The sequence below is a fragment of the Capricornis sumatraensis genome, chromosome 16 (genome assembly GCF_032405125.1).
Source record: "Capricornis sumatraensis isolate serow.1 chromosome 16, serow.2, whole genome shotgun sequence".
In the NCBI taxonomy this organism is placed as follows: Eukaryota; Metazoa; Chordata; class Mammalia; order Artiodactyla; family Bovidae; genus Capricornis; species Capricornis sumatraensis.
The window spans coordinates 79,418,192-79,430,489 of NC_091084.1; the positions used below are offsets into that span (position 1 = coordinate 79,418,192).

At 38.8% G+C, this 12,298-nt stretch overlaps 2 protein-coding genes across 2 annotated transcripts; both read left to right on the plus strand.

Annotated features, from left to right (window-relative positions):
* Positions 1-757: 757 nt before the first annotated feature.
* Positions 758-1,696, plus strand: LOC138093156 (olfactory receptor 5J3-like). The gene has a single exon (XM_068989266.1). It carries the CDS (start codon positions 761-763, stop codon positions 1,694-1,696), a length of 936 nt encoding a protein of 311 aa, XP_068845367.1. The 5' UTR covers positions 758-760.
* An 8,086-nt stretch (positions 1,697-9,782) lies between these two features.
* On the plus strand, positions 9,783-10,721 carry LOC138092419 (olfactory receptor 5J3-like). The gene has a single exon (XM_068988294.1). It carries the CDS (start codon positions 9,783-9,785, stop codon positions 10,719-10,721), a length of 939 nt encoding a protein of 312 aa, XP_068844395.1.
* The last annotated feature ends 1,577 nt before the right edge of the window (positions 10,722-12,298 follow it).

Genomic DNA, 12,298 nt, shown 5'->3' on the forward strand with positions numbered 1-12,298 from the left:
TGTAAATAAGTTCATTTGTATCATTTTTTAAAACTTTTTTTTTTTCTCTCAGTTTTTGACTGGGGGGACTTAGCTCCCTGATCAGAGCTCAAACCTACACCCCCCTGCAATGGGAGCATGGAGTCCTAACCACCAGACTCTAAGGGACATCCCTGTATCATTTCTTAAAAGAGAACTTCAGTGGTATCACAGATTAAATTTCCAATTTAAGTAATTAAGTTTTATAATCTAGATTTTGCCTATTTTAGAAGCTTCCCTGGTGACTCAGATGGTAAAGAATCTGCCTGCAATGCAGGAGACCTGGGTTTGATCCATGGGAAGATGCCCTGGAGAAAGCCTACCCCCTTCTGTATTTTTGCCTGGAAAAATCCCATGGACAGAGGGACCTGGAAGGCTACAGTCTATGAGGTCACAAAGAGTAGGAGACAAGTGAGCAATTCACACACACAGAGAATGAAATTCACTTAAGTTTTTTTCTTCACACTAAGAACAGCATTTTGAATGTATCCTGAAGCTAAAACTCTAATGTTTTCCTGCTTCAATTCTTGGAATCTTCTATGAGACAAGCAAATAGTCTCTTCTGCTTGAAGAGACTCGATATTTCTAGTTAAATTTTTTCCTAATTTTATAGCTAAAACTACCAGAGCAGAGCAGTCAGTAACTCAAGTCATATTGCTAGTTAGAGATTCCGAGTAGTCTTGATCATGCTGCATGACCATTCTCAGTTTATTTGTTGACAGTTACCAAAATAAACAAACCCATGGCTGATGCTAATTTTACACTGGTGACCGAGTTTATCCTTTTGGGACTGACAGATCATGCTGAACTGAAAGTGGTCCTCTTTCTGGTGTTCCTGCTCATCTATACCGTTTCCTTGGTGGGGAATCTAGGAATGTTCCTTGTAATCCAAATAACTCCCAAACTCCAAACGACCATGTATCATTTCCTCAGCTGCCTGTCACTCACTGATGCCTGCTATTCGTCAGTCTTTGCACCGAGAATGCTGCTGAACTTTGTTGAACGGGAGACAATCTCGTTCTCTGCATGCATTGTGCAGTTCTTTTCATTCGCATCTCTCATTACAGCTGAGGCTTTCTTGCTGGCAGCAATGGCTTATGACCGCTATATGGCCATTGTGAACCCTTTACTTTATACCATGGCTATGACAAGAATAGTTTGTGTTGTTCTGGTCATTGCATCATGTGTAGGAGGGGTAATCAACTCGTTGACTCACACAATTGGCTTGCTGAAGTTGTCTTTCTGCGGGCCAAATGTCATCAGGCACTTCTTCTGTGACCTTCCCCCGCTGTTGAAGCTGTCCTGTTCTGACGCATCCATGAATGAGCTGCTGCTTTTAATCTTCTCTGGTGTTATTGCCGTGATCACTTTCATGACTGTGGTGGTCTCCTACATCTTCATTGTTGCCGCTATCCTGAGGATCCGCTCCGCAGCAGGCAGACACAAAGCCTTCTCCACGTGTGTGTCACATCTCACAGTTGTGACTCTACTCTATGGCTCTGTAAACTTTAACTACATTCAACCAAGCTCCCAGTATTCCTTAGAACAGGAAAAGGTGGTATCTGTGTTTTATACCCTGGTTGTTCCTATGTTAAACCCATTAATTTATACCTTAAGAAACAAGGAAGTGAAGGATGCTGTGAAAAAGGCCAAAGAAATGAAGCATATTCCTTGTTAATGTCATATGTGCCAAATTGTTTGTAGACAAATGAGTGCTTTGGATAATGATATTTATATGCATTTATTAAAATTATGAACTGCTTTGCAATGGAAGGAAAAGGCTTGGAAGAATAGAATGTCATAGTACATATGGCTGGTTACTGTGTAAACTAAGCTAATAAGCCATATTAGTTTCCAGTTTAGCTATCTCTGGTTAATTGTTAACATTTTTATTCCTGTTTTTAGGTAGAAATAAATATATACATTCAGACACACAGACACACCCACAAATAGAGAGACAAAAACATAAAATTCATAAGTAATGGAGTATCTCAACTCATTTTCTCTGTTGAGCACAGACAAAAAGCAAAATAATTTTAAAGCGAAAGGCATTGGTATATGAACTATCCAATAACACTGACAGATACATGTTCCTGGAATTAGCCTGAAATACTTATAGTGCGATATTCTGCAAAATGAATGCAAACACGCAAAAACAGTCAGAAAGAGGACTTGGTTCTTGATTACCTTTCCACTCACAGGGGTTAGTCTAGACCATTCCTTTTTTTCTCGCCATGGTTTCCATTACTATTAAATCACATGGAACTGAGAAAGATAGGATGCCTCAGTTTCTTTACCATTTCACACAGAAGGGCCACCAATACTCACAGAAAATACATCCTGAAAAAGTATGCTTAATGTTTAGAAAGGGTGCTGTCAAGTTAATTAAGGAGCCATTAATAATCAGACTTATTCCCGTTTCCTTTAAGGATCTTCCAACATCTTCTTTATACATTAAACAAAAAATTCTCTGACAGTAGTTTAGATAGGAGAAAACAAGGTGTGAATTCTAGGGAGAGAAAATGGGTGAAGCCAGTTGTATTCCTTCTGACTCAAATTATATTTGCATTTTTTGATCTTGGCCTTTCTGACTGGTGTGAGGTGATACCTCATCATAGTTTTGGTTTGCGTTTCTCTAACAATTAGTGATATTGAGCATCTTTTCATATATTTGTTGAACATGTGTATGTCTTCTTTGGAGAAATGCCTGTTTAGGTCTGCCACCCATATTTTGATTGCTTTTTTTTTTTTTTCATGCTGAGCTATACGAATTATTTTTACATTTTGGAGATTAATTATTTGTCATTGCTTCATTTGCAAATATTTTCTCCCATTTTGAGGGAGGCTTCAGGATTGTTGGTAACGCTATGTTTCTTGATCTGTGTGGTAGTTACATGAGTGTGTTCATTCTATTAAAATCTATTCACTTACAATTTATGGGCTTCTCTGTGTGTCTGTGTATGTTAATTCTTGGAGAAGGAAATGGCAACCCAGTCCAGGATTCTTGCCTGGAGAATCCCCATGGACAGAGGAGCCAGGTAGGCTATAATCCATGAAGTCACAAAATCGGACACGACTGAGAAAGTGAGCCCAGCACATGTAAAATCTCAGTTAAAAACTTTACAAAATAAGAAAAAATAAAACCCCAAATTTTGTGTACAGATGCATAATGATAGAATCAGGCCTGTAAATACTGGTTGTCCCATAGTGATCTCCTTTCCCTAAATTGCTATAAATTGGAGTATCTGGAAAACAGAAACAGTGTTCTAAAAACACTTTCATTTATAAATAAAATCACATTTAATTTTCTAAATACTGAAATAACTAGTGGCAAGTAGGCTAACAGTTCAGTGAGAAAACTGAAGGTTCAATAAATATTATCATGTTTTTAATTTTTTCTCAGTTTCAATTAAAATAATATGTAAATGTTTCCACTACCTGAGAACGTAGCAAGTTGAAATACTTATTATATTAGCCATTCATGCAGAGAAATTCATTTGAAAGTTTACTTTTTAGAATGAGATAACACCACGACTACTATCAAAGGAGCATATAACATTTGTATGAAAGTGAAGTCATTCAGTCGTGTCCGACTCTTTGCTATCCCATGGACTGTAGCCTACCAGGCTCTTCCACTCATGGGATTATCCAGGCAAGAACACTGGAGTGGGTTGCCATTTCCTTCTCCAGGAGATCTTCCTGACCCAGGGATTGATCCCAGGTTTCCCACATTGTAGGCAGACGCTTTACTGTCTGAACCACCAGGGAAGCCCATTTGTACAGACCTTGACAATTTTCCAAAATCATTTAATATATTATTTGATATTGACTCCTATATGGCTACATTAAAAAAATTTTTTGGTAGGAAATGTCATGTAAATGCAATTGTAAGAAAGCAATTTTCAGAATAAAATAAAATAATGGTAGTATTCAAGCTTAATTTGATATAATTCTTCACAATTTCTCAAGAACATTCAAAATCTTGTATCCTAGAGTATAGAACACAAGGAATGGTTTACAGATAAGATTATTAAATTCAAAAAAAATAAATTTTTATTTTTTAAATCCTGTTATAGTATGTTCTGTGTGCTGTGCTAATTTGCTTCGGTTGTGCCTGACTCTTTGCGACGCTGTGGACTATAGCCCACCAGGCTCCTCTGCCCACGGATTCTCCAGGCAAGAATACTGGAGCGGATTGCCATTTCCTCCTCCAGATGATCTTCCTGACTTACACTGAATCTGCCTTCTTGCATCTCCTGCACTGGCAGGTGATTCTTTACCACCTGGGTAGCCCAATTGCTCCTATCAGTTCAGTTCAGTCACTCAGTCATGTCTGAGTCTTTGCGACCCCATGGACTGAAGCACACCAGGCCTCCCTGTCCATCACCAACTCCCAGAGTCTCATCAAACTCATGTCCATTGAGTCAGTGATGCCATCCAACTGTCTCATCCTCTGTCATCCCCTTCTCCTTTCGCCTTCACTCTCTCTTTTTGAAAAGCATCAGGGTCTTTTCAAATGAGTCAGCCCTTCGCATCAGGTGGCCAAAGTATTGGAATTTCAGCTTCAGCATCAGTCCTTCCAGTGAATATTTAGGACTGATTTCCTTTAGGATGGACTGGTTGGATCTCTTTGCAGTGCAAGGGACTCTCAAGAATCTTCTCCAACACCACAGTTCAAAAGCATCAATTCTTCAGCGCTCAGTTTTCTCTATAGTCCAACTCTCACATCCATACATGACTACTGAAAAAACCATAACATTTACTAGACAGACATTTGTTGGCAAAGTAAAGCCTCTGCTTTTTAATATGCTGTCTAGGTTGGCCATAACTTTCCTTTCAAGGAATAAGTGTCTTTTAATTTCATGGCTGCAGTCACTGTCTGCAGGAGTTCACTCTTGCCATCTCCTGTTTGACCACTTCCATTTTGCCTTGATTCATGGACCTAACATTCTAGGTTCCTATACCATATTGCTCTTTACAGCATCTGACCTTGCTTCTATCACCAGTCACATCCACACCTGGGTGTTGTTTTTGCTTTGGCTCCATCCCTTCCTTTTTTCTGGAGTCATTTCCCCACTGATCTCCAGTAGCATATTGGACACCTACCAACTTGGGGAGCTCCTCTTTTTGCCTTTTCATACTGTTCATGGGGTTCTCAAAGCAAGAATATTGAAGTGGTTTGCCATTCTCTTCTCCAGTGAAGAGCTACCATATTATACTATAAAAATAAACTGGCTGCTTAAGTGAGGAAAATAAATCTCTCTTAGAATTCTCAGACAAATGGAGAGTTTTTTGCAGATTTGTAGTTAATATTATTAGATTGAAAAATTAGGAATATAACAAAAATTAGTAACAAACTAAATATATGTATTAGTATATATCCTGAAAGTAAGTAAACCGAGTTAAGCACATTCTAAATGTCTTTAAATGACAAATGCAATTAGTCAATGGGAAATCAATAAGGACTTCACCAATGAAATATTGGTTAATACTCTATCAACTGTCATGTAAATTATCAGGAAAAAAATTGAGAATGAGCACTTATAGCTCTAAGCCCTGCACTTCATACATAAAACTGGTCACTGTTTAATATCCATATTGAGAGAAATCATGGCTCAGCTGATGTTTATATCACATAATTTTCTTTCAGTGCTCAGAGAACCTCTACCAAATATGTGCTAATTTTATTTCATACATGTAAACCTAGAGTCTGCAGTTTGGAAATGGTCCAAACCTTTACAAAAATAAGTTACTGGCATCATCTGGACTAGCCATGGCAAAGTGGCATTGTGGTCATCTTTGATACTTATTAGGAGACTCTGAAGTCAATGCAATCAATTTATGTTTCTGAGATTTGAGGTTTCTTTGGGCTTCCCAGGTGGTGCTAGTGCAAAGAACTCACCTGCCAGTGCAGGAGATGTAAGGGACATGGATTCAATCCCTAGGTCATGAAGATCCCCTGGAAGAGGATCATGGCCACCCACTCTCATATTCTTGCCTGGAGAATCCCATGAACAGAGGAGGCTGGAGGGCTACAATCAATAGGGTTGCAAGGAGCTGGATACAGTGGAAGTGACTTGGCATGCACACAAGCACAGGGCCACTATGGCTCATTTTCCTGCGACTCAGAGGCCAAGAATCCACTGGCCAAGAATCACTGGGTCAGGAAAATCCCTCAGAAAAGGAAATGACAATCCACTCCAGTATTCTTGCCTAGGAAATCCCATGGAGGGCTACAGTCCATGGGGCCACAAAGAGTCGAACATGGCTAGCAGCTGAACATCAACTACCACAACAGGGACACGTGGTCATCAAAAAATGGAACTTAGCATTCTTTACCACACACACGCACACACACACACACAAATAGATATAATTAGACCACGTACATCATAACGATAAACACCATGGAGTTCATTTTTGATAATTTGGTTTTCCCTTCTTGTTGTTGTTTAGTTATTAAGTCATGTCCAACTCTTTTGTGACACCAAGGACTGTAGCCCACCAGGCTCCTCTGTCTGTGGGATTTCCCAGGCAAGAATACTGGAGTGGGCTGTCATTTCCTTCCCTAGAAGATCTTCCTCACCCAAGGATAGGACCCATGTCTCCTGTATTGCAGGCAGATTTTTTTCCCACTGAACCACCAAGGAAGCACTTTCCCATGTAGAGCCTCCTATTAGTTAGACAAGAACATAGACAACAATTTTTCCTAAGACTGAGAAAAAGCCAAATCCATGAATTGCAGTAATTTGGAAAGATAGTGCTGGGATCTTACTTTCCCCATGCCTCTTGTTAGCCGTTTTGATGAAACTTAGTGTTCACAGAATCCCCGGTGATCACATCCTCCAAAGGCCCAGAGCCAAATATAAACACAGGTCAGGAAACTAAGAGAAAGGAACAGACTTCCTTTTGGCACCAGGTAGGTGTTGCATTTATGGGTTCTAACAAAGGAATTATAAATGCCTTTTCCACTTCTCAAAAACAGCAACTCTCGGTACACGCTGTGAATGGAAGAGGAAGAAAAATCACCTGCCTCAAATCTATTCTGATCACTGGAAATAGAACTTAGTACAAGTTAACTAACTCTCTTGAAAGAATCAGCGGGCTTAGTCCATATTTCCTCAAGTGGCTGTGCTTAAAATTTCTCATAACTACATAAATTAAAAGAAATAATATATTCAAAGAAATTATTTAAGAACTAAAACTAATTATTGCAAACTGTTGAATTTTGTTAACGCTGAGGGAAAGAACAGTCATTTATTTGGTCCTATTACCAAAGCTTATCCTGAGACTCGAAGATTAATTTATTTTGTATACCTGAATTTATAGCAAAAGAAAACTGCTGTTATAAGCCAGCATAGAGGAAAATTACCGTTTATTAAGTGATCCTTGGTGACTCGGATAGTAAAGAATTTGCCTGTAATGTGGGAGACTTGTGTTTGATCCGTGGGTCAGAAAGATTGCCTGCAGAAGGGGATTCTACCCCAGTATTGCTGTCTGGAGAATTTCATGGACAGAAGAACCTGGCGGGCTATAGTCCATGGGGTTGCAAAGAGTCAGACATGACTGAGAAATTGATACTCAAGTAAAAAGTAAATATGAAATCAATGAAATAAGAAACTCATCATTAAAGAAACACATTGATTTTTTAAGAAACAAAGTTAGTCAAGGCAAAGCTAACAAAATGAAACCCAGTACAGCAATGATCCGACTTTAGCCAAAAGCTGTTTGTCCTGTATGTCAGCAGATAGTCTTATCTCTATTTTCCCTATTAGTTTTACTTTGAATATAAAGCAACCTTTCAGAGAGTACCTATGGTATACAACATGGCTTTCACATGTTTTCTTACTTAATTCTTATAACTACATCTGAGGAAGGGCTATAAATGAAGCTAAGAGATATGGAACCACAGTTTAATGTAATAAAAAGTGTCTAGTCATTCTTTATTACATTTTGTGCTTTGGTAACATGGACATAATCAAAGGTATTTGTAGCATGGTTTACAGTATTTGAATTGTTTTTAATGACTTACATCACACTAATGTTATTAAATAGCTTACTTTACACCGCATTGATAATAAGGCATAGAGATCCAAACTCATTCATTCTTCATTCAATACCAGGAAGTATTATTTCCAAAGCATGGATTTTTGGAACATCATATTCATTAATTTTTAGTGAAAATATATTCAACTGTTAATTGGATGTGAAACATGTTCTATATTTATTTCTTTGTTGATTTATTTGTTGGATCTCACAAAGCATAGTTATATGCAATGCACTACTAAAAGTTCTGCAGTAAAGAAAACCTTCCTTAAAAATTGTTTAATCAAGTATTTCCCCAATATATTAAATACAAAACCTTGCTTTTAAAAATTTATTTATTTTTAATTGAAGGATAATTGCTTTACAAGAACCTTGACTTTTATGTACTTTGAGTTATATGATAAAAACCTAAAAGAAAATAATGATCTAACTATTCCTGGATTATTATACCTGAGTAAAAATTCACTCCAGTGTTCTTGCCTGGAGAATCACAGGGACAGCGGAGCCTGGTTGGCTGCCGTCTATGGGGTCACACAGAGTTGGACACAACTGAAGTGACTTAGCAGCAGCAGCAAAAATTCAGATATGGGATGAAATATGCCAAAAGCATATGCATTATACTTGAAATTAGATTTGAGGCTTTTTGACTGCCAGGGTTAAAAAATATTGAAAGTTTTCTATCTTAATTTAAAAAATCTGATATGGACTAATTCAAGCCATTTTGGATAATAAAATGGGAAATCAGGATGAAATAATAAATATCTATTGGAGCAGCAAAGAATGACTTCCTGCAGTGAGTGAGTTTTAACAAGTAAGGTATGTTGGGATAGACAACTTTTAAATCTGTTTCTTTCTATATTCTAGATGCCCATAATTGCCATTTTTCATTTTTATGAATAATCATTAATTTTATTAGGTGATATTATATACTTGCATATGTATATGCATATATATATATTCTATTCATTTGTTGTTTTTATTGCTTAACATATGCTTTTGTCTAGGTGAAAAAGTTGTTATAGAGATTAATTTTGCTAGATGTCTCAAGAATTTACCTGTTAAATACTGAATTTTTTTTTCTCTTTGTTAACAGATGTACTTTCTTAAAATATGAAATTCTTGTCTACGTCTGGAATTTGGACTATACTGTTATCCAGGATCTATCTCCTGAATTTCCTTTGTTAAAGACTCCTCTTAGGGCTCTTCATGAGGACTTTAATTTCTCTAGAGGTTCTTTTATGGTGCATATTGCCAGATTATACGCACTGGTGACACTTTGTACCAAATAAAGTTTTATATCTGGTAAATTTTTCATACTTAAAAGAATTGGATTATTATAGATTACTATTATTATTATTGTTGAGGCTTCCCTGGTTGCTCAGACAGTAAATAATCTGCCTACAATGCAGGAGACCCAGGTTCCATCCCTGGGTCAGGAGGGTCCTCTGGAGAAAGCAGTGTCAACACAGTCCGGTATTCCTGCTTGCAGAACTCCATGAACAGAGGAGCCTGGTAGGTTTGCAGTTCATGGGGCCACAAAGAGCTGAACAAGACTGAGTGCCTAACACTTCACTTTCACTTTCAGGTTATTATTATTAACTAAAACCATGCAGTTTTCTAAAGCTACTAGCAAATGGAATTCATATATTCAAGTTGTTCCTTGGTTTATTTTCTTTCTTCTCTTACCCTCTGCAGATCAGTCTTAGAGGAGTCACATAATGGCTGACAGCAGTGTCAGTGGGATAACTGAATTCATCCTCCTGGGGCTGACTGATAACCCTGAACTGAATACAGTTCTATTTGTGATGTTTCTCTTGATCTATCTCATCACTGTCCTGGGCAATGTCTGGATTATCACCATCATCCTGGCTAGTGATCAGCTCCACTCTCCCAAGTACTTTTTCCTTAGCCAGTTGGCTTTCCTGGATTTCTGCTATTCCTCAGTTTTCATTCCTAAGCTGTTGGTGAACTACGTAGCAGGACGGAAAGTTATTTCCTACCGTGGTTGCCTCCTCCAGTGCTGCTTTCTCAGCTTGTTCCTGACCACGGAATGCTTCCTCTTGGCCTCCATGGCCTATGATCGCTACCTTGCCATCCGCCGTCCTCTCCACTATAAAGGTCTCATGACGCCCACCTTCTGCATCCACCTCATCACTGCCTCCCATCTCCTGGGTTGTGCCAACTCATTCACCCACCTGTCTGGTTTGCTCAGTCTGTCCTTCTGTGGGCACAATGTCATTAACCACTATTTCTGTGATATCCCACTGCTTTTCCAACTTGCCTGTTCTGACACCAATTACAGTGAGGCTTTATTTACTGTTTTCTCTGGAACCACATCCGTGGCTACCTTTCTGATGGTGGTTAGTTCCTATCTGGGAATCCTTCTTACGGTCCTGAAGACACGGTCTTTGAGAGGCAGATACAAAGCCTTCTCCACATGTGCCTCCCACCTAACGGTAGTGAGTCTCTTCTATGGAACAGTGATTTTTACTTATTTGGGGACCAGCTCTAGCTACCCAGACGAGAAAGCCAAAATCTTGTCTGTGTTCTATACCCTTTTTCTGCCGGTACTAAATCTTCTGATATACAGCATGAGGAACACAGAAGCCAAAGAAGCAATGAGAAGAATTATCATGAGAAAAATATTTGCTCAGTGACTATGATTTTCAGGCAGAAACTTTTAAGAATACTAGTTGATGCTACATATGGGTACATTATTAAATATGTGTGAGAATTTTGGAGAAAAGAAGGATGATGTTTTAAATTAGCATATGAACAAAGATACTTTTCATTGGCATTTGGAAACAGATGCTCATACATTATATTACATTTTATGTGTGTGCATATACGTACATACACATGCAATACTTTCTGTCATGAAGGAAGAAACCTTTTCTTTTACTTTCTTAAGTTTATTAATTAAAGGACTGTGGATTAAATTGACAAAAGGTAGATTAATGGGAGAATAGATGAAGTTTATTCATATGTATATAAAAGTGTACAAAAAAATTTACTTGTTCAATAATTTGACATAGAGGGAAGGGAGAGTGAGAAATGGCTTCTGTGAGAAAAACAAATGGGCTTCTAAGGGAAGAGATGGGAGATAAGAAATCCTGGGGCATCATTTATTTATGATAGAGGCAGGGGGGCTTCTCTGTCTTTTCCTGGCAGACAAAGCAGCCCCAAAGAGAGGGGATTTATGGCAGCCTCACTCTCAGAAGTTCTGCCTTCAGTCAGATAAAGGAAGCTCTGAGAAGTCTCTCTACATTAAATCCAAAATATCTGCAGTTCAGTTAAGTTCAGTTTAGTCACCCACTCGTGTCCGACTCTTTGCGACCCCATGAATCACAGCATGCCAGGCCTCCCTGTCCATCAACAACTCCCAGAGTTCACTCAGACTCACGTCCATTGAGTCACTGATGCCATCCAGCCATCTCATCCTCTGTTGTCCCCTTCTCCTCCTGCCCCCAATCCCTCCCAGCATCAAAGTATTTGCCAATGAGTCAACTCTTTGCATGAGGTGGCCAAAGTACTGGAGTTTCAGCTTTAGCATCATTCCTTCCAAAGAAATCCCAGGGCTGATCTCCTTCAGAATGGACTGGTTGGGTCTCCTTGCAGTCCCAGGGACTCTCAAGAGTCTTTTCCAACACCACAGTTCAAAAGCATCAATTCTTTGGCGCTCAGCCTTCTTCACAGTCCAACTCTCACATCCACACATGACCACTGGAAAAACCATAGCCTTGACTAGACGGACCTTAGTCGGCAAAGTAATGTCTCTGCTTTTGACTATGCTATCTAGGTTGGTCATAACTTTTCTTCCAAGGAGTAAGCACCTTTTAATTTCATGGCTGCAGTCACCATCTGCAGTGGTTTTAGAGCCCCCAAAAAATAAAGTCTGACACTGTTTCCACTGTTTCCCCATCTATTTCCCATGAAGTGATGGGGCCGGATGCCATGATCTTCGTTTTCTGAATGTTGAGCTTTCAGCCAACTTTTTCACTCTCCTCTTTCACTTTCATCAAGAGGCTTTTTAGTTCCTCTTTACTTTCTGCCATAAGGGTGGTGTCATCTGTATATCTGAGGTTATTGATATTTCTCCTGGCAATCTTGATTCCAGCTTGTGTTTCTTCCAGTCCAGCATTTCTCATGATGTACTCTGCATAGAAGTTAAATAAGCAGGGTGACAATATGCAGTCTTGACGTACTCCTTTTTCTATTTGGAACCAGTCTGTTG

Coding starts and splice junctions, on each gene's coding strand:
- LOC138093156 (XM_068989266.1), top strand. CDS start 761: ATGGCTGATGCTAATTTTACACTGGTGACCGAGTTTATCCTTTTGGGA.
- LOC138092419 (XM_068988294.1), top strand. CDS start 9,783: ATGGCTGACAGCAGTGTCAGTGGGATAACTGAATTCATCCTCCTGGGG.